Source organism: Bufo gargarizans, chromosome 2 (genome assembly GCF_014858855.1).
Source record: "Bufo gargarizans isolate SCDJY-AF-19 chromosome 2, ASM1485885v1, whole genome shotgun sequence".
Lineage (NCBI taxonomy): Eukaryota > Metazoa > Chordata > Amphibia > Anura > Bufonidae > Bufo > Bufo gargarizans.
In genome coordinates, this window is record NC_058081.1 from 518,056,876 (window position 1) to 518,077,182 (window position 20,307).

The window sequence follows — 20,307 nt, forward strand, 5'->3', positions numbered from 1 at the left end:
ATGTATATAAACAATAAAGTGCAAAAGTGCCTATGTGAAAATATTAAAGACTGCTTGGCCATTAAGATCATATCATCAATATATAAACCTGTATATCCAGGGAGGGAGGCGTGATCATAAAAATTGTCAGGTAATCACTATGTCAGTATATGTGGATCGCATGAAAACCGTGCCAAGACTCCGGCGTTGTCCTCCTCTCACTGCGCATGCTCCACCTCTAATGACTCATCATCTGCCCACCAACAGCGGTCGCCCTCTTTGAGGGCAAAGTAATGGGCAACTACAGATACATAGTTTAAAGTTCTACAGCCACCAGATAAAGGTCCGGATCAAGAAGGGACGCATCGCAAATAGCAATACACCCTTCTCAATCACGCTCTTGTTCAGATCAGCTGTGCTTCTTTCAACACAGTGATCAGAACCAACAGAGCCTGACCAATCAATTCAGGCATCACTGTATATAACCCCTCTCGAGCTTTACATAAATTACCATAAAATAAATATATATATATATATATATATATATATATATGTACACGTTTCCACCAACTGTTGGTAAATAAACCACAAGGATTTTCATAATAAAGATGAGTTGCTGTATTTAAAAATATCATGTGACAATATGACCCATGTTGACCCCTACCGTGTGATGCAGTCTTTCCACACAGTAAAAAATATAAATAATCACCAAAATTGCAAAAAAAAATGCATATTATAGAAAACAAAAAAACACTAGAAATGTTGGGAAATTATGGGATATATAAATATATGCACTTGCACTTTGTAATTCACTTGGCTTGAGAAAGGTTCCATGAGGGGACTGAAACGTTGCTGTGACATATGTGAATAAATACACTTGTTTTTTCACCATTTACAGAGGAGTGCTGTGGGTTTCTTGTATATTTATGTACCCAGGATCAAGGGTTGAACGCTGGCACCCAGATTTCTACATATAAGGAGTGCTGTCCTACTTTGGAAATTGATATAATAATATATATATACAGTACAGACCAAAAGTTTGGACACACCTTCTCATTCAAAGAGTTTTCTTTATTTTCATGACTGTAAATTGTAGATTCACACTGAAGGCATCAAAACTATGAATTAACACATGTGGAATTATATACATAACAAAAAAGTGTGAAACAACTGAAAATGTCATATTCTAGGTTCTTCAAAGTAGCCACCTTTTGCTTTGATTACTGCTTTGCACACTCTTGGCATTCTCTTGATGAGCTAGGTAGTCAAGAGGTAGTCACCTGAAATGGTTTTCACTTCACAGGTGTGCCCTGTCAGGTTTAATAAGTGGGATTTCTTGCCTTATAAATGGGGTTGGGACCATCAGTTGCATTGTGGAGAAGTCAGGTGGATACACAGCTGATAGTCCTACTGAATAGACTGTTAGGATTTGTATTATGGCAAGAAAAAAGCAGCTAAGTAAAGAAAAACGAGTGGCCATCATTACTTTAAGAAATGAAGTTCAGTCAGTCCGAAAAATTGGGAAAACTTTAAAAGTGTCCCCAAGTACAGTCACAATAACCATCAAGCGCTACAAAGAAACTGGCTCACATGCGGACCGCCCCAGGAAAGGAAGACCAAGAGTCACCTCTGCTGTGGAGGATAAGTTCATCCGAGTCACCAGCCTCAGAAATCGCAGGTTAACAGCAGCTCAGATTAGAGACCAGGTCAATGCCACACAGAGTTCTAGCAGCAGACACATCTCTAGAACAACTGTTAAGAGGAGACCTTCATGGTACAATATCTGCTAGGAAACCACTGCTAAGGACAGGCAACAAGCAGAAGAGACTTGTTTGGGCTAAAGAACACAAGGAATGGACATTAGACCAGTGGAAATCTGTGCTTTGGTCTGATGAGTCCAAATTTGAGAACTTTGGTTCCAACCACCGTGTCTTTGTGCGACGCAGAAAAGGTGAACGGATGGACTCTACATTCCTGGTTCCCACCGTGAAGCATGGAGGAGGAGGTGTGATGGTGTGGGGGTGATTTGCTGGTGACACTGTTGGGGATTTATTCTAAATTGAAGGCATACTGAACCAGCATGGCTACCACAGCATCTTGCAGCGGCATGCTATTCCATCCGGTTTGCGTTTAGTTGGACCATTATTTATTTTTCAACAGGACAATGACCCCAAACACACTTCCAGGCTGTGTAAGGGCTATTTGACCATGAAGGAGAGTGATGACCTGGCCTCCACAGTCACCGGACCTGAACCCAATCGAGATGGTTTGGGGTGAGCTGGACCGCAGAGTGAAGGCAAAAGGGCCAACAAGTGCTAAGCATCTCTGGGAACTCCTTCAAGACTGTTGGAAGAACATTTCAGGTTACTACCTCTCGAAGCTCATCAAGAGAATGCCAAGAGTGTGCAAAGCAGTAATCAAAGCAAAAGGTGGCTACTTTGAAGAACCTAGAATATGACATATTTTCGGTTGTTTCATACTTTTTTGTTATGTATATAATTCCACATGTGTTAATTCATAGTTTTGATGCCTTAAGTGTGAATCTACAATTTTCATAGTCATAAAAATAAAGAAAAATCTTTGAATTAGAAGGTGTGTCCAAACTTTTGGTCTGTACTGTATATATATATAAATATGCACAGATAGGTAGGTATATATATATATATATATATATATAAATATATATACCTATCTGTGCATATTTTTATAACTGTTGTGTAATGTCTGATAAAGGGACCATCCACTTCATTAAACCACCAGGGAAGGTTTAATAAGTAGAAAATATTTTTTCTAATTTTCTGTTATCTAAACCTGGGTGCGTCTTATAGTCTGACACGTCTTATAGACCGAAAAATACAGTATTTGATAAACAGATCTGTTTTCTTTTGTATTATTGGATTCTAAGGTGAAGGATGCCACTATATGGCATCTGTTGAAGGTATCCATCATGCATATACATTAAACGTGGGAAAAAGCCACACACCTTTGTTGCATTTGACTCACATATAGGTTTAAACCCAAAATGCACCAAATTGTAGCAGAAGCCATATTCTAGTTGCCTTCACAATTCTAGGTGCAATTAATTGTGTTTTATGACCGGTCCTCGAGAAGATGTGATACAATGGCCTAGATTTACAATTAGTTAGATGGGATAGACATCTTGAAAGGGAGTCTTTAAATGCACTATAATTATCACAGACTCAGGCTGTATGATAAATCTGAAATACCCACAGACTGTCTAACAGTTTAAGACAAATTTGGGTTGTGTTACTCTTGTTCAGATTTTACAACACAAATGTTTGCCACGTTTTGACTCAAAAAGTTGCATTTTGGTACAGCACTCCTTTCCAGCTAAACAACGCCCCTTGTCAGAAAATCAAGACTCAGAGTCAACAGTGAATCTGGGCCAATATGTTATGACTTTCCGTAGTGCCGTCTTAATTTCTCAATTTGAGATTAGACAAAGTATAGTAGCCGCCTTGTACTCAGATAGAGGAAGTGTTCCCTGCAGTGTATGACTATGGGCAGCAGTTTCAGGCTCATTTCATTGACACACAGAACTCGGCCATTCGTGTGCAAACTTGGCATGTGCTGACTCAGCTGGTCTGGCCTTAAATCCCTGGTATAAACTCTGCTATCCCACTCAAGAAGACTCGCTGGGTAAGGTAGGACTCCTATAGCATTGTAATACAGATTTGTGTGCCATCCTCGCTCTTTGTGTGACTGCTCTATCTCTTTGCAGATGTTTACTTGAGTCTGTTTAGCTTGGAAAGTATCAGAGAAGTGGGCAGAGGAGTGAGGGACAAGGTTGCAAAGATATAAAGAGATAATAGGCCTGGTAGTTTAAAGATTTTTTTGGTTTAGAGCGTGTTTTTTTTTAACTAGTGAAAATGTGTTCTAGTGGTCAAAAACAGAAAAGCCTTAAAACATTTTCTTGTACCTCTTGTTGCGATTTGTATGTCCATGGTCCATGTAATTCATTTGTGCATGTGAAGTGTTGCGGGAGGGGTGATCGGATAATTCTCTGTACAGTATTTGCTGCGACAGAGCATGCACGCTACTGTTCCCTATTATCAGTGGCTGGAGACAAGTTGACTGAAGGGCTACTTTTACATATCCCTGTCCTACATTCAACATCTAACCAGCCTGTATTACCTGATAACAAGGAATTATACTTCGCATTCACCTATCATAAAGACTGATAATTGGGAACGTTTGTTTGGTGATCACTGAACCATCTAAACACCCCACCAAGGTCCGATGGACTTTCGATCTGTGCTCATTATGGCCCTGCATTGGGCTATGTAAAAGAACCCCTTAAGTCAACCTCTCCCCAACCTGAAATGACTGATAATTAGGTAACAGTAGCTTGTATACACTCGCACAGCAAATGCTGCGAATTATCTGAACACTCCACCAGCGTTGCTTCACATACACAAATGAATTACATGGATTGTAGTGCGACCAGGCAGTAGGATAAACATGGGATTGTGGGTTGACCTAGCAATACGCGGCCATTAGCAAGATAATGCAAATGTGTCTAATGTGGTTTATAATAAAAGAAGTGCATTAGTGGACATTGTAGTTATTAAGAAAAAACTGCTCACCATTTAATTTCCTCTCCAGCTAGAAGATAAAGGATGTCGCAGTTTTGGATCCTTCTTCTCTCCTTGGTTGGTCTTGGCTACTGTTTGCCTGTATGGGAGGACAGGAACATTCTTCTGGAGCAGGAGAATTCCCTCAGAACAGGGGGCAACATCATCTTAGGGGATAGAGAAGTGGAGGCCAATAAAAACCTGATGAAGATTAAGGTAGCAGAAGTGAGTCAAGCCATAAAAAGCGGTATCTTTCCTCCCAGCATGCACTTCTTCAAAGCCCGGGTACACATCCAGCAGAGCAAAGTGTTCAGTATACTTCAAGAGATGCCTAAAGGTGAGCAGTGACTTCTGTGAGTATTGTCCCACAGGATCTACTAAATTCATTACACGTTATTGGGGGACATGAATTGCTGTGGTTGCCATTCACACAACTTTGCATAAATCAATAGTAAAAACCGAATATAAGAAACTTTGTAATATATCTTATCAGAGAAAAAAAGCATTGTTCTCTGGTCACCAGCTGTTTTCATTCCCCCACTTTTCCTAAACTAAAGGCCTTTTTATGATATCGGAAACGAACGTCCGTACAGACGCACGATTCTCATAACTGACCAGTGTAAATCTGATGAATGTCAAACACTCATTTATCGGGTGAAAGGATTGCTGAGATGGCACCCAAAATCATAATTTCTGGGTATCTGATCGTCCTGTGAAACCAGGAATCTGCTGCCCAGACACAATGAATCTGTATGTGGCAAGCTATCACGCATCACCACTTTCTGTGATGATCAGGCAATTTTCGGCAACAAATGGTTCATTTCTATTTGCTTGGTCAGTCAGCCCGTGAGGGGTCCGTAAAGGAAATTTGTCACCACGAAATTCCCTGTTACATCAGGCACAATGACCTAGATTTACTAATGTTTCTGCACCTAATGTCTAAAAATGACACAAATTGACGTAATTTGGCACAACGTGCAGCAACTATGGCTTCTCCAATTTCATCTGACTTGTTTGGAAAGAGCCATGGCCTAAGATGTACTATTTTGCTCCAAAATTGCAATATTCTGGAGTAAAATTCTCAAAGTAAGCCAAACAATAGATGGTATAGAGGCACAGAAAAGTGCATATCCCTAAACCAGATTTATCATCCATCCTGTGCCCTTGTGATAAATCTGGTGTAAGTCTAGACACCCTGTCTAAGCTTATGCCATTTACAGGATTAGTAAATCTGTCCCAATGTCTTGTAGGGCTGGTTCAGATGAATGAATTTTACTTAGTGATTTGTTGTTTCATTTGGGGGGAAAAGTACTTTTGATCCATATGCAAATGAGCAGTTAAGTGCACCAAGGGTGGGCCAAAGCCACCCTGTGCACTTTTCTCCTTCTGCCAGCTCCTCCCTCTCCTTCTTGATTGACAGATTCAGGCAAGATGACTATGCAGGAGCCTGGTTCTCCAATCAAGAAGGAGAGGGAGGGGCTTGCAGAGAAAGTGGGTGGAGCCAGGGTGTACATAGTGTTTTGGGACTGCTCTCAGTGCACTTAAGTCCTCATTTGCATATTGATTGGCAAAAAATGCATTTTTTTCACAATTAAGTAACGGAATGCTAAGTGAAGGTAACATTACATTTAGTTGAGCTAGCCCTACAAGGCATTGCATCCGGTTTAACAATAAATTTCCTGGTGACAAATTCCCTCTAACTTTCTCTCTAAATTCTGTGATAAATCTGTCTCGTGAGGCTAAGACAGGTTGCTAGCTAACTTAAAGATCAGATTACATATACCAATGGAAGTCTATAGAGAAAATGGGGGGGTCTGTAAGTGCTTTATTCACATCTATACCACTCAGAATGTTTTATAATGTCGTATTTGGTGCTTCCGAGAGAGTGTGAGGGAGCTAGTGAGCAAAATCTGCAGGATACTATTTTTCAACATACAATGGTCTTTTCTTACCCATCATAAGTTGAAACCAGACTTACCATACAATGGCTCAGACTCAGATCCAACCACTTCTTTGGTAAAATAGTTGTATTAGTTGCTAGTTGGCAGCTATTCCTGCCTGTTATATGTAAGGACTAGTTTTATCTGTCTTATTAGTTATCTGCTTATTTGTCTTAAATCTTCATTTTCTTTTATCTTGAATGAAATTGTGGGGCTTTGGAACAAATTACTCAAGTTACAATGGTTTCAACATATAATAGACCTCCTGGAATTAACATTGTAACTGGAGGGACCACTGGTCAGACATAGTGATACCACTCATGTATACACATATAGCAGGGCATGGTTTCTGAAAGTGTAGGCCTTGTTCACACATCAGTTATTTGATCAGTTATGTCCATCAGTTATTGTAAGCCAAAACCAGGTGCAGGTCAAAAACACAGAAGAGGTGCAGATCTTTCCATTATACCTTATCTCTGTGTAGCCTCCACTCCTGGTTTTGGCTCACACAAACTTATGGAAATAACTGATCAAATAACAGACATGTGAACAAAGCCTATTTTAAAGGATAACTGTCACACTTAGACCCTAATTTCAATTTTCATATATGTAGTTACTAATAACATGATATTCCAGAATCAGTTACTATTAGACTGACTTACCCCATATTTAATAAGATTCAGCCCTTAGCTACCAGTCTGCATAAAACTGCAATTTCACTATTCAGTTAAGATGGCCGCCACTGCCCTCACCATGAGGCTAATCCCGCCTGCACTCACTAGCCAGTAACAATAGCCCCCCAAAAGTGTCAGTAACCAGAGCCCTCCCCCCTAAAAGGTTAATCTCCTGCAGCACAAAGGGGTCCTCTTACCACATGTTGCTTTCATTTATACACGGAGCAGACGGCAGATCTCCCTTTCCTGGTCTGTGCTGCTCCAACTCTGCATCCTCCAGCTCTGCTGAGTGAGGGAGCGTCTGCCAAGCGCAGGGACAAGGAGAAGTGCACACAGCCCAGGCACTGTTATCAGCTGCTGGGGAGGACCTGGCTTTAATCATTTACTTACAGTCCCTGGCTGTCTGTAATCTGACCTTGCACGCAGCGTGCTTCTGCGTCCTCCGTCCTTCAACACATAGACGGACCCTGCATAGCAACCCTATTTTAAGCAGAGGTAAAAGTAGACAAAAATGTGGAATTAAGGGGTAATTGAATACACAGTGAAAAGTTGAAATAGGGCCACAAAGGTGATATTAATCCAATACTCAAAAAAATAAATAAAAAAAATGACAGTTATACTTTAAGTATGATGTGTTATTAAATAGTTTCTACATATTTCTTGTGAAATTGGTAATGAGATGCACATACATTGGATGCAGAATACACAGGTGCAAATGATTAATAATCTTACTCTGCTACCCACAGGGGGCGCTCTACACTTACATGACTTTGCAATCCTGAGTGTAGATTGGCTGGTGAAAAACGCCTCCTATCTCCCAGACTGTTACGTCTGCTTTACAAACACTGCGGATGTCAGATTCACATTTTCCAAGCCAGACTCCTTGGGGATGCTGCCACGTGGTTGTTCAGAATGGATTCTTCTAGAGACATACAGAAAAAAGCTGGGGGACGTCACAGAGTTCGACAGAAGGTCAGTACTTAAAGAGAATTTACAGTTAGAGATAGTTCACATAGAGGCTTTGGTTCACACAATTCGGCACAGATTTATACGGATTTATAAAAAAAAAACTTGAGGCAATCACACAATAAAGCACCTCCCATTGCTGTTCATGCGGCCGTGGTTTATCTTCAACAACTGCGCCAAGAACGGACATATCTGAAAACCTCGGCAGGTATCTTCTCGCTGCATTCAAATTCAAAAACCTTGGCAGAAACCCTCTCTTAACCGTTTGACTAAGTGTGAACTAGCCCTTAACAGTTAAAAATTGTCAAAAATATAAATTCTATTACATTTAACCTTTTCTCTTATCTCTTTCTGGGAAAGCTGGGTGACTATATAGATGCAGCGCAACTTTCACATATTAGTCCCCCAACCTTTCCAGACTCCAATATCAAAGCAGGAAATGTATTGGTGCCATTCAGAAATGCTGGGTAACAACTCCAATTTGAGTTTTAATGGTAGCCATACTGGTTGTTACCCAGATCTCCCCCTTCCCTGGATAGGTCTTCAATATCAGATTGGTGGGGTTCCAACACCCCCACCAATCTGCCGTTTCCTGAACCCTCCATTTAAAGTGGCCATGTCAGGTTACTGCAACTCAGCTCCTATTCACTTAAAGGTTTCAGGAGGATGCAAGGAACAAATGATCGGTGCGGGTCCTGAGGATAGGTCATCAATATGGGAAGCCTGGAAAACCTCTTCAGAGAAGAGGACTCCAAAACTTATATTTATTCAGGATTTTTGTTTATTTCAGAGGGAGAAGGTCAGGGGCAAGGAATGCTCTGATCATCTGGGTGCTGCAGTCAGTATCACTACAGCAGGTGCCTGTACATTTCTTTGTTTTATTTCAGTCTGATACGCAACCTGACATTGCTTACGGATACCCCAGAGCTGGACTACCCTTCCCAAGACATAATATGGCGACGGTTTGAGGGGGCTTTTATTGCTGGTGCTGGCCTCATCCTATATGCCCCTGTCTTCAAGCAGTATATCTATGAGGGTCTCAATGAGCTTTATCAAGACAACATCCAGTACGTTGAGCTGAGGGCAATGCTCCCCCCGGTGAGTTCAATGATGGATTTACTATAACGATCCAATACTATTACAGAACACTCTGGGTGATGGTAGGACCTAATTAAATATGCCTAATAGATTGCATCCAACTGTTCCCCCTAGGTATATGAACTGGATGGCACAACCCATGATCGCGCCTGGTTAGTGGCTACTTACAGAGATATTGCCAATCAGTTCAAAGAAGACCATCCAGATTTCTTAGGATTAAAGATCATTTATACAGTACACAGGTAAATATCACATCTAACCAAATAATCAAACTGAAAAGAGTCCATGTATTGCAGCATTGTCTAATATCTCATGTGTGACCACTCACCATGGGCCAAATAGCAGTTTCTCATCATTCTTGTAAGTACGTCACTGCATTGAGAAAAGGTAGAATTAATGGAATGCAAATCGTACAACTGAACGTCCCCTTTAAATGAACTTTCAATATGGAAGTTTACAAAATACCCATCCTGTGCCTTCTCTTCTCCTCCAGGCATGAAGAACTTTCTGCAGTGAAAGAAGCTGTTCATTTCGCAATACAACTCATGTCTCAGTTCCCTGACACCATGGCTGGCTTTGACTTGGTAATAACTGACTTAAACAGTGTGTTGATCATAGAGGGGTTGACGCGTATTAAAAGGGGGTAGGGGAGCATATTCATATGCAATGCAGTGTTTGACCCGATGGGTTTGTGTTGTTACCTTACTTCCCTGCACTGTACCCTAGGGAAATCCAAGAACTAAGGGCTCGTCTGCGCTGAGCCCTAACAGCTATCAGTGAAAGTATTTATCTTTTTAAGGTTGGTCAAGAAGATGCCGGTCACTCACTGTTCCAACTGCGAGAAGCCCTCAGCATCCCTAGCACGATGGGAGTTAACCTGCCATATTTTTTCCATGCTGGAGAGACTAGTAAGTAAGTGAGGATATGGCATCATGACAGCCACCTGCCATCCTAGGCAAAAAAGTGTCCTTCATAACTTACAGATTTTGTCAGAGGAAAAGCTGCCTAAAAAAGTGATACTATAGTCCCAATAAGGAGTGGGGATTATTAAAGGAAGAGTGGCATGAACCAAGAGGCACAGCACAGTACCTCCCAAATACGTGCATAGAGAACATATATTGGCACATTGGGAGCTGAAATAATTTACTACACAGAGATGGAAATACATTGTACCATCGCCTATTGGTGTCCCTTTGCTATTGCAGGCAATATTCTAGGACGCCACATGGTGTAATATTTTAGATTTTCAATGTGCAGTTGTTATATTTAAAGTACAGCTTTCTGTCCTTCTTTGATCTTATCATTTGTCTTACTTTATGTCTTATATTTTTAGGTTGGCAAGGTATGGATGTAGATGAAAATGTGCTGGATGCCCTGTTACTGAACACTTCCAGGATTGGTCATGGATATGCACTCCTCAAACACCCCATGGCCCGGGAAATGTCTCTGAAGATGAATGTCCCTTTAGAAATCTGTCCAGTTTCCAATCAGGTCAGTTGTGGCGCTGCCATCTTGAGTGTATGTGACCCAGCAGGTCATCACCCCTTCCCCCCCCTCCTTCCTTTTCTGACCTTTGCTTCTTACCTGCAGGTCCTGCTCTTAGTGTCTGACCTACGCAATCACCCAGCAGCTGCTCTCCTGGCCAACAATCATCCTCTAGTTATCAGCTCAGACGACCCATCCATTTTTGGAGCCCAAGGATTGTCATATGACTTCTATGAGGTGTTCATGGGAATTGGGGGTCTTAATGCTGATCTGAAGACTCTCAAACAGCTGGTGGTCAATTCAATCACGTAAGTGACGTACACATTTGTCGGCAGGTTTGACTGTGCTAAACTGTTGACTGCACTAGGTAGGGGCTGGGGAGAGCAGTACAAATTTGTGGAGCTTTTGTCATCAGGAGAAGTTTAAATATGAACTTTTATTTTGCTAGGTTCTGCTGTTGCAAGTGTACTGGAGGCAGAGAATCACAGCCCCTTTAACGCCCTCTCTGAGTGACAGCTGTAGTATCCAACACGGAGACTGCTAGAATTGTCAATCAGAGCAGAAGGGGTTAATGCAGAGAGCAGATCTAACTTCACAGTGCATGTGTGAAGGTGTCATTAGAAAATAACCTACTGTTTAAATCAAGTTTTTATGAACACCCTGCGATTTCGCAAGTTCTCCCACTTAGAAATCATGGAGGGGTCTGAAATTCACATTGTAGGTGCATTCCCACTCTGATACAGAATTTTTAAAAAAAAGTTCAGGAAATCACATTGTATGATTTTTAAAGTACTTATTTGTCTTGCACTGCTGAACATAAGTATTTGCACACCTGAGAAAATCAGTGTTAATATTTGGTACAGAAGCCTTTGTTTGCAATTACAGAGGTCAAACGTTTCCTGTAGTTCTTGACCAGGTTTGCACACACTGCAACAGGGATTATGGCCCACTCCTCCACACAGATCTCCTCTAGATCTGTCAGGTTTTGGGGCTATCGCTGAGCAACACAGAGTTTCAGCTTCCTCCAAAGAAGTTCTATTGGATTTAGGTTTGGAGACTGGCTAGGCCTCTCCAGAACCTTGATATGCTTCTTACGGAGCCACTCCTCGGTTATCCTGGCTGTGTGCTTCGGGTCGTTGTCATGTTGGAAGACCCAGCCACAACCCATCTTCAATGCTCTGACTGAGGGAAAGAGGTTGTTACTCAGAATGGCCCCATTCATCCTCTCCTTAATACAGTGCAGTCGTCCTGTCCCCTTCGCAGAAAAGCACCCCCAAAGCATGATGTTAGTACCCCATGCTTCACAGTAAGGATGGTGTTCTTGGGATGCAACTCATCCTTCTTTTTCCTCCAAACACGACGAGTGAAGTTTAGACCAAAAAGTTCTACTTTGGTCTCGTCTGACCACATGACTTTCTCCTATGCCTCCTCTGGATCATCCAGATGGTCATTGGCAAACTTCAGACGAGCCTGAACATGTGATGACTTGAGCAGGGGAACCTTCCGTGCAATGCATGATTTGAAACCATGACGGCGTAGTGTTCTACCGACAGTGACCTTTGAAACTGTGGTCCCAGCTCTCTTCATGTCATTGACCAGCTCCTCCCTTGTAGTTCTGGGCTGATTCCCCACCTTTCTTATCATCAGTGATACCCCACGAGGTGAGATCTTGCATGAAGTCCCAGTCCGAGGGAGACTGACTGTCGTCTTTAGCCTCTTCCGTTTTCTAACAATTGCTCCTAGTTTCACCAAGCTGCTTGACAATTGCCCCGTAGCCCTTTCCAGCCTTGTGGAGGTCCACAATTATGACTCTGTTGTCTTTTGACAGCTCTTTGGTCTTGCCCATGGTAGTAGTTGGCGTCTGACTGAATGTGGGGTGGATAGGTGCCTTTAAAGAGCTCAGAAAGGTGCTTCTAAGTTAGATTAATGAGTGGAGTAGAGGCGGACTTTTTAAAGGCACAGTAACAGGTCTTTGAGAGCCAGAATTCTTGCTGTTTCTCAGGTTTTCAAATACTTATGTTCAGCAGTGCAAGAGAAATAAATTATTTAAAAATCATACAATGTGATTTCCTGATTTATTTATTTATTTTTATTCTGTCTCTCATAGTGGGAATGCACCTACAAAGTGAATTTCAGACCCCTCCATAATTTCTAAGTGGGAGAACTTGCAAAATTGCAGGGTGTTCAAATACTTCTGTTCCTCACTGTATAATTACACAATTCTATAATACTGCGATTTTCACCTAATAATCAGCTCCATTTCTTGGTCTGTATAGATCACTTTTCAGAAGTCATCTCCTTATCATCACAGACAGGATTGCAATGACAAATACCACCTCAGTATAGATAGCACAGAATCCACCATTCACAATAGGTGATATCACAGCTTATCTACTCCCTCCTGACCCCTGCACAGGTCATAGAGCATGCCTTGAAAACTCTGTCATAGAAGTCAATAAGACTAGGGCTACACAGCGATCTTGGGTGCGACATCTGCCTCATGACCAAGTATCACAGTATAGCAGTGCAACCATAGAAATAAATAGTGTGGCAGTGCAACTTACTTTTTTTCAGCGACCGTGGCCCCAGAATTGCAAAAAATCCAGGGTTGTTTTTTTTCTGGGTGGCGGCAAACATGCGAGTCATTCCTTTCTATGGCTGCACTGCTACGCCGAGATCCTAGGTCACACAACACCTTTTACACCTAAAATCGGCATGTAGCCCTAGCCTTATTCCTCTCCAGACTATTGTGTCTATGGCTCATGGTGGCTGCTGTATCTCTAAATGCTGTTAAAGTGTATCTGCCCTGATTTTATTTTTTTTGCAATATACTTTATTTATTGATCTTGAGCTTTTTCATGAGAAAGCTGCCACAGAAGTTGTCTTTTAGCAGTGAGTTACCCATCTTCACTGTTCAGTGCAGAGAAGTACTGTGAACAGTGAAGACCCTCCTCGCTCACAGCTGCAGTCCTCCCTGCCTTCCTCATATATGGCTAAAACTGGCCAAAAATACTATTGGGGTCATTTATCAAACTGGTGTAAATTAAAACTGGCTTATTTGCCCATAGCAACCAATCAGATTCCACCTTTCATTTTTCCAAAGGAGCTGTGAAAAGTGAAAGGTGGAATCTGATTGTTTGCTATGGGGCAACTAAGCCAGTTCTAGTTTACACCAGTTTCATAAATCTCCTCCATATGAGGGAGAGCATAAATAGTGAGCGAGGAGAGTCTTCGGGAAAACTTCAGGAGGAGTTTTGGTACCAAAAAGTGCTAAATCAACAAACAAAAAAGGATATAAAAAAAATAATCAGTATCACTTGCCCTACACATTTAACAAAAAATGTAAATGGCAGTTATACTTTAACAATAGTTCAGGCATGATGGTTTTAACAGTAAACAAAAAAGAAATCTACCATCAGAAAATAAAAATAAAATTAGAAATAAGGGATCTGTGTCATCAACTGGTTTTAACAGTAAACAATTATAGGTAACACAATCCTGTTTATGCAGAATCTGGCAGAACAAAAGTTAATATTTGCTCTACTACTGGTAATATGACTCGACAAAAGATACATTTGTACATTGTGTGCTCTCCCCAGCCCCTACCTAGTACTGTAAGACTACTTTCACATTAGCGTTTTTTGCGGATCCGTCATGGAGCTGCAAAAAAGCTTCCATTACAATAATACAACCGCATGTATCCGTCATGAACGGATCTGGTTGTATTATGTCTTCTAAATCCATGTGGGACGGATCCATTTTCTATTGATCCCTCTTGCTCCGCACCACATGGCTGACAGTGTATGGTGTACGCCTCCAGAGTATGGAGACGGAACGGAGGCAAACTGATGCATTCTGAGCAGATCTTTTTCCATTCAGAATGCATTAGGGCAAAACTGATCCGTTTTGGACCGCTTGTGAGAGCCCTGAACGGATCTCACAAACGGAAAGCCAAAACTATGAAAGTAGCCTAAGCCGTTTAGCCAGGTCAAAACTGCTAACAGATTCCCTTCAATGAGTATTTGTAACACTTGTTAAAATGCCCTGAGCGCAAATATTTTTCATAGTGTTTCTTACAAGTGTTTTTGGTGGTACTGTTTAACCTTCTATTTGCAAATACAATAGACAAGCCAATGGGGGAAATGATGTGTACACAGCATGATCTGTCAAATTAGAAGAGGAAACCCTTAAGCCTCTTTCACACGGCGTCATATTTTTGGCCCGGATAAGAGGCGGGTGCATTGTAATGCGTTTTGCACACGCGTGAGAAAAATTGGCATTTTTGGTACCCAAACCCGAACTTCTTCACAGAAGTTCGGGTTTGCGATCGGTGTTCTGTAGATTGTATTATTTTCCCTTATAAGATGGTTATAAGGGAAAATAATAGCATTCTGAATACAGAATGCATCGTACAATAGTGCTGGGGGGGTTAAAAAAAATAACAAATAATTTAACTCACCTTAATCCACTTGCTCGCGCAGCCCGGCATCTCATCTGTCTTCTTCTTTGCTGATTGCAGGAAAAGGACCTGTGGTGACGTCACTCCAGTCATCACATTGTCCATCACATGATCTTTTACCATGGTAATGGATCATGTGATGGAGTATGTGATGACCGGAATGACGTCACCACAGGTCCTTTTTCTGCAATCAGCAAAGAAGAAGACAGAAGAGATGCCGGGCTGCACGAGCAAGTGGATTAAGGTGAGTTAAATTATTTTTTATTTTTTTAACCCCTCCAGCACAATTGTACTATGCATTCTGTATTCAGAATGCTATTATTTTCCCTTATAACCATGTTATAAGGGAAAATAATAAAATGATCGGGTCCCCATCCCGATCGTCTCCTAGCAACCGTGCATGAAAACCACACCGCATCCAAACTGGCTTGCAGATGCTTGTGATTTTCACGCAGCCCCATTCACTTCTATGAGGCCTGCGTTGCGTGGAAATCGCACAATATAGAGCATGCTGCGATTTACACGCAACGCAGAAGTGATGAGTGAAAACCAACGCTCATGTGCACGGCCCCATAGAAATTAATGGGTCCGGATTCAGTGCGGGTGCAATGCGTTTACCTCACGTATTGCACCCTCGCGGAATACTCGCCCGTGTGAAAGGGGCCTTATAGTTTACTAAAGAAGTATTATGGTAAAAGAAAAGAAGTATAAGGGTGATTTCAGACATTTTTTTGCAAAAATGCTGCATTTTTGCTGTGGATCAAAACATCTGGCGGGGGGGGGATTTTGCAGCCAATAGCAGGCCACGGCAGGAATGAGCCTCCCTAGCATCGTGGGTGACGATAGGGAGGCTAGATCCCATTGCGGCCTGCTATTGGCTAACCCCCCATACCAAATCTTCCTCCCCAGCGTTGCAGGATGTTTTGATCCGTGCGACGGGGAGATGCAGCGGAGGCTGTGCGGGCATCAGAAGTGACCCAGGTGAGGGGCCTGGGCATTTGGGGGGCATTATAGAGGTTGGATGACCCCTTTAATGGAACTAATTTTTATTTGCAGACATTTGCTACAACAAAATCTGTGTGAAGGCACCTTAAGAGTTCTTTCCAGTGTTAGGTGAACTTTCTCATTTAAAAATATATCTGTGATTGCTGCACCTCTTATTATTCTCTTCCTGATGACTGAAGAGTTGCCAATATTGTTCCAAACTACAGCCGATAACCAGTGGTAAAAATAATGGAAACTCCTGAAAAAGAGGATAATTAAACACTTGTTGGACATCAAACGGCATGGCTTTACTGAGGGCAGCTGTATATAGTCGGGCTGACGACAGCAGAGGGGTCACAAATGGTTATATGCATAAAGAAGAGCAGTGCACGTCAGAATACACTCCTCAACACTGAAATTGCAACCGTAAGGTTATGCATATCGAGGAAGAAGCAGACGTCCTGAGATCTGCAGGTGCTCCAATTTTCAAGCACCTAGCTCCAATTTGTGGAATGTGGGAGGGACATAAATTACAGACAAAATGCAAAAAATTTTTAGCCACATAAAATCTCAAAAATCAGATCGTCATGTTGAAGATTGATGTCTCCTGTTTGTCCATATGCCAGTTATTGCCACTGGTCGCAAACTGAGACAACAGAATCCTTGAACTCAGAGATCTTCGTTTATCACTCCAGCAGATCACTGTGCTCCTAGCCAGGGATGTCAGCACTGTTCAATGCTGCGTGTCCCTGTGGTTGGGAGAACAACGATGAACTGGAATGACAGCAAGAGGTACGCAAAGGTGAACCTTTGCTCAGATGGATCATCTTATTAAAAGGATGGAGCGTAGTGATCCATCCTGTATTACAAAGTTAAATTGGCCATCAGATCCCAAGCCTAAGGCTGCAAGCAGTATCTACACAAACCATCAGAAGGTGTTTGCACGACACTGGGCCATGACCCAGACGTCTAGCTACAGGTGTTCAATTACCTTATGCCAACACTCTCAAAGCTATCATAGTGCACAGCAAGATAGCAATTGGGCCTACAATGGAGGTCTATCCTCCTCAGTAATGAGTCCCACTTTAGTCTTGGACACAATGATATCCAGAGATTGATCTAGAGAACACGTGGGCAACGCCATGAAGAGGCCTTCACAAGGGAACGTCACACTGGTCCTACTCCCGGGATTATGATATGAGGTGGCATAACGTACAATAGCCGGACTGCTCTAGTGTTCATTCCAGGTACAATAACAGCTCAGCGTTACATTGATTTGGTGTTACTGTGAACAGCCTGTCTGGCCTAAACGAGCTACCATGGCCAGCAGCATCTCCAGACTTGTCGCCCATCAAGAAAATCATGGATGTAATTGGACGGGAATTTCTGAGAGCTGCTAACAGTGGATCTTGATAATCTACATACCCAAGTGTATTCAGCGTGGCAGAACATTCCTTAAACAACCATTAATAACCTCAATGATAGCACGCCAAGGCATGTAAATGCGTGCCTTTTGTCACATACTCGATACTGAATTAATAGAGATGTTTGTTTCCATTTTTATGATTTGGATATCATTAGCATGTCCCTCAAATCCTGTGATTTCCATAATTCCATGATTTTTCTTTACTGATGTTGAAATTTCAATGTTATGGGGTGTATGATGCTTAATTTGATCCTTAATTAGGCAATCCTAATAATAACATTTTGGCCGTCAAGGCCTTCCTCGGATACAGATTGCTGTATTGTGGACAACAGAGAGTTTGGCAGCAGCTGGGTGTAATGGAAAAATAGAAATAGGAGCTGAGCTGCAGTAACCCGGTAGGGCCACTACACTTTGAACGGAGCTGTTCTCCCAGCTCTGTTCTCAGTGTTAGCTCCGGAGCCAGCGGCTGGTGGTAACATCTGATCAGCGGGGGGGCCAGCTGTTGGATCCCACCAGTCTGATATTGATGACCTATCCTGAGGACAGGTCATTAATACTGTTAGCCCGGAAATATAAAACTTCCCAGGTAAGACTTAAAGATCTTAATTTGCATATCCGGGAGGAAAGAGGAGAAAGAGGCGACATATGTTAAAAGGTTTAAGCCCTTCAAGTTGAATGCCAAAGCCCCATTTCCCAAAGCGGGAATTTTTTTTTTAAATGGAGAGGAATTGGAAAAACACAATTCCACCACAGCTTTACAGATTTTGCCTCTATAGCGTTCCCTATGCAGTAAAACTGACCTCTGCCTATCATTCTCTGGGTCGCAGACATTAGACCCGGGCCTCTGCTGTTTGAAACAGAGACCCGCCTGATATAAAACCTCTACTTCCGTTATACCTGTATCGTGCTGGTACTCAAGGAGTTAATAAAACAAAATTTTGACCCAGTTTTCACCCTGCAGTTGTGATGCTTCCTTGATTGGTAATGTTAAGATGCCTGTAGAATTGGGAAGCTCTGTGCTGGTTCCCACAATCCAGGGGACACAGTCAATCAGGAACCCTCTTTAGTACTTGCATCCTCATCACTGAGATCATCCTGCTGACATCTACTACTATCTATTTCAGGTTCAGCTCTTTGTCTCCAGAGGGGAAGGCCAGATTGATGGATGTCTGGCAAAAGAAGTGGGATAAATTTGTAGAAGATCTAATCAAGAAGACCTGGGAGGAGCAACTGTAGAACGCAATGTTTTGCAATGTGCGATTTTCTAATACAGCGTCACTACTGTCAATCTGCAGGACAATGAAACGTTTTTATCCAAGAGAAGGAGTAAAAAAAAAATATACAAAAAAAATTCTGTACACAATACTCAACATGGCAGAAGGAGTGAATGTGTGTGAATGAGGACATGTTAGCGAGAGAACGGTGTACAGAAAGTGGGAGCAGAAAGATGGAAGAAAGGGCAAAGAGCGTGGTGACGATACATAAGATGAAGCCATTCTACTAGGTAATACTGGATGCCCGCACTACATCGACAGGGAAGACCCCGCAGAAAAAACAAAATTGCCCCCACCCCCAGTCCTGGCTTAACAGTATGGTACCTGAGACAAGGGTTAGAACTGGTAGCATGCAATGCTGAACCTGTAAGATTGGGCAAGGCACCATTAGGTACTTGGTGGTATTATGGCAGGCATAGCTGCCTTACAAGCAGTTCACAGGAGTTTGATTCCCGGTTAATGTATTTCATCTCCCATAAGGATGCTGTTTGAATGGTGTTTCTTTTTCCCATAGTCCATAATGGTAGATGAATAAGCCATAGTCTGTGTCTATGGGGACTAGATTGTAAGTTGTTGTGGAGCAGGGACACTTGGGGGTGAATATGTTCTTTTGTACAGGATTGAAATGTGTTTTAATAAATGATCCTGATCATACGCACAAGAGAGTGGCCATGCTTCAGTCTTCACTGCGGAGTCCTGCTTCATTTTCATCATCTGAAAAACAAAAATACAACTAACCTCAAAAGACCAGATATGGAATAAACTGACTGCCCAGGGAAAGAAGCACATCAAAAACATGTAATGAATATGCTCTACAAAATATTACTAAGACCTCCTTCCTACTGTGTCTTTTCCTCCTGTTTTAAACGACTACCTTTGTACCCAGATCTTTTCGATACCTTGATTTGTTATTTACCGATACTAGGCTGCGCTGCTGTCACTCAGTGCTCTCAGTGCTATCACTGAGACAACATGGCACGTGCCGCTCTCGGCACGCACCATGTTATCCTGAGCAGGCACAGAGGAGAAGAAGGGAATCCCTCCCTCCCCACTGTGTACGGCTGCCGCTGGCCACCAATGAGGACAGAGAGGAGGGGAGGGACTGTGGCTACCGCGCCACATATGAATATAGTTTATGCCTGAATACAAACGTAGGCTGCGGGTGCCGGCCATTTTCCATACCCGGCCTCTATTACTGCGCGCTGCGATCCCCCGCAATTAACCCCTGAGGGGTTAGATGCGGCAGATCGCAGCGCGCAGTCATAGAGGCCGGGTGCGGGATATGGCCGGCACCCACAGCCTACGTTTGTATTCAGGCATAAAGGGGTTAAATCCGAAGTATCGCAGCACACAGTCAAAGAGGCCAGGTATGTGATATGGCCGGCACCCGCAGCCTACATTTGTATTCAGGCATAAACTATATTCAT

At 42.4% G+C, this 20,307-nt stretch overlaps 1 protein-coding gene across 3 annotated transcripts in view; it reads left to right on the forward strand.

The window, feature by feature from the left end:
- The window catches only part of ADA2 (adenosine deaminase 2), a 66,147-nt gene extending 46,606 nt beyond the window's left edge, over window positions 1-19,541 (forward strand). Inside the window, exons 1-10 of one of the 3 annotated variants that reach the window (XM_044281359.1) lie at window positions 3,497-3,639; window positions 4,606-4,911; window positions 7,935-8,160; window positions 9,042-9,252; window positions 9,367-9,494; window positions 9,746-9,836; window positions 10,052-10,160; window positions 10,586-10,743; window positions 10,843-11,045; window positions 18,731-19,541. In XM_044281359.1, coding sequence (XP_044137294.1) covers window positions 4,620-4,911; window positions 7,935-8,160; window positions 9,042-9,252; window positions 9,367-9,494; window positions 9,746-9,836; window positions 10,052-10,160; window positions 10,586-10,743; window positions 10,843-11,045; window positions 18,731-18,842 — 1,530 coding nt within the window. In that variant the 5' untranslated portion in view covers window positions 3,497-3,639; window positions 4,606-4,619 and the 3' untranslated portion in view covers window positions 18,843-19,541. Of the gene's footprint in view, window positions 1-3,496; window positions 3,645-4,605; window positions 4,912-7,934; window positions 8,161-9,041; window positions 9,253-9,366; window positions 9,495-9,745; window positions 9,837-10,051; window positions 10,161-10,585; window positions 10,744-10,842; window positions 11,046-18,730 lie in introns of those variants that run through there. The other 2 variants (XM_044281360.1, XM_044281358.1) reach the window with 2 other exon arrangements.
- Window positions 19,542-20,307: the final 766 nt, after the last annotated feature.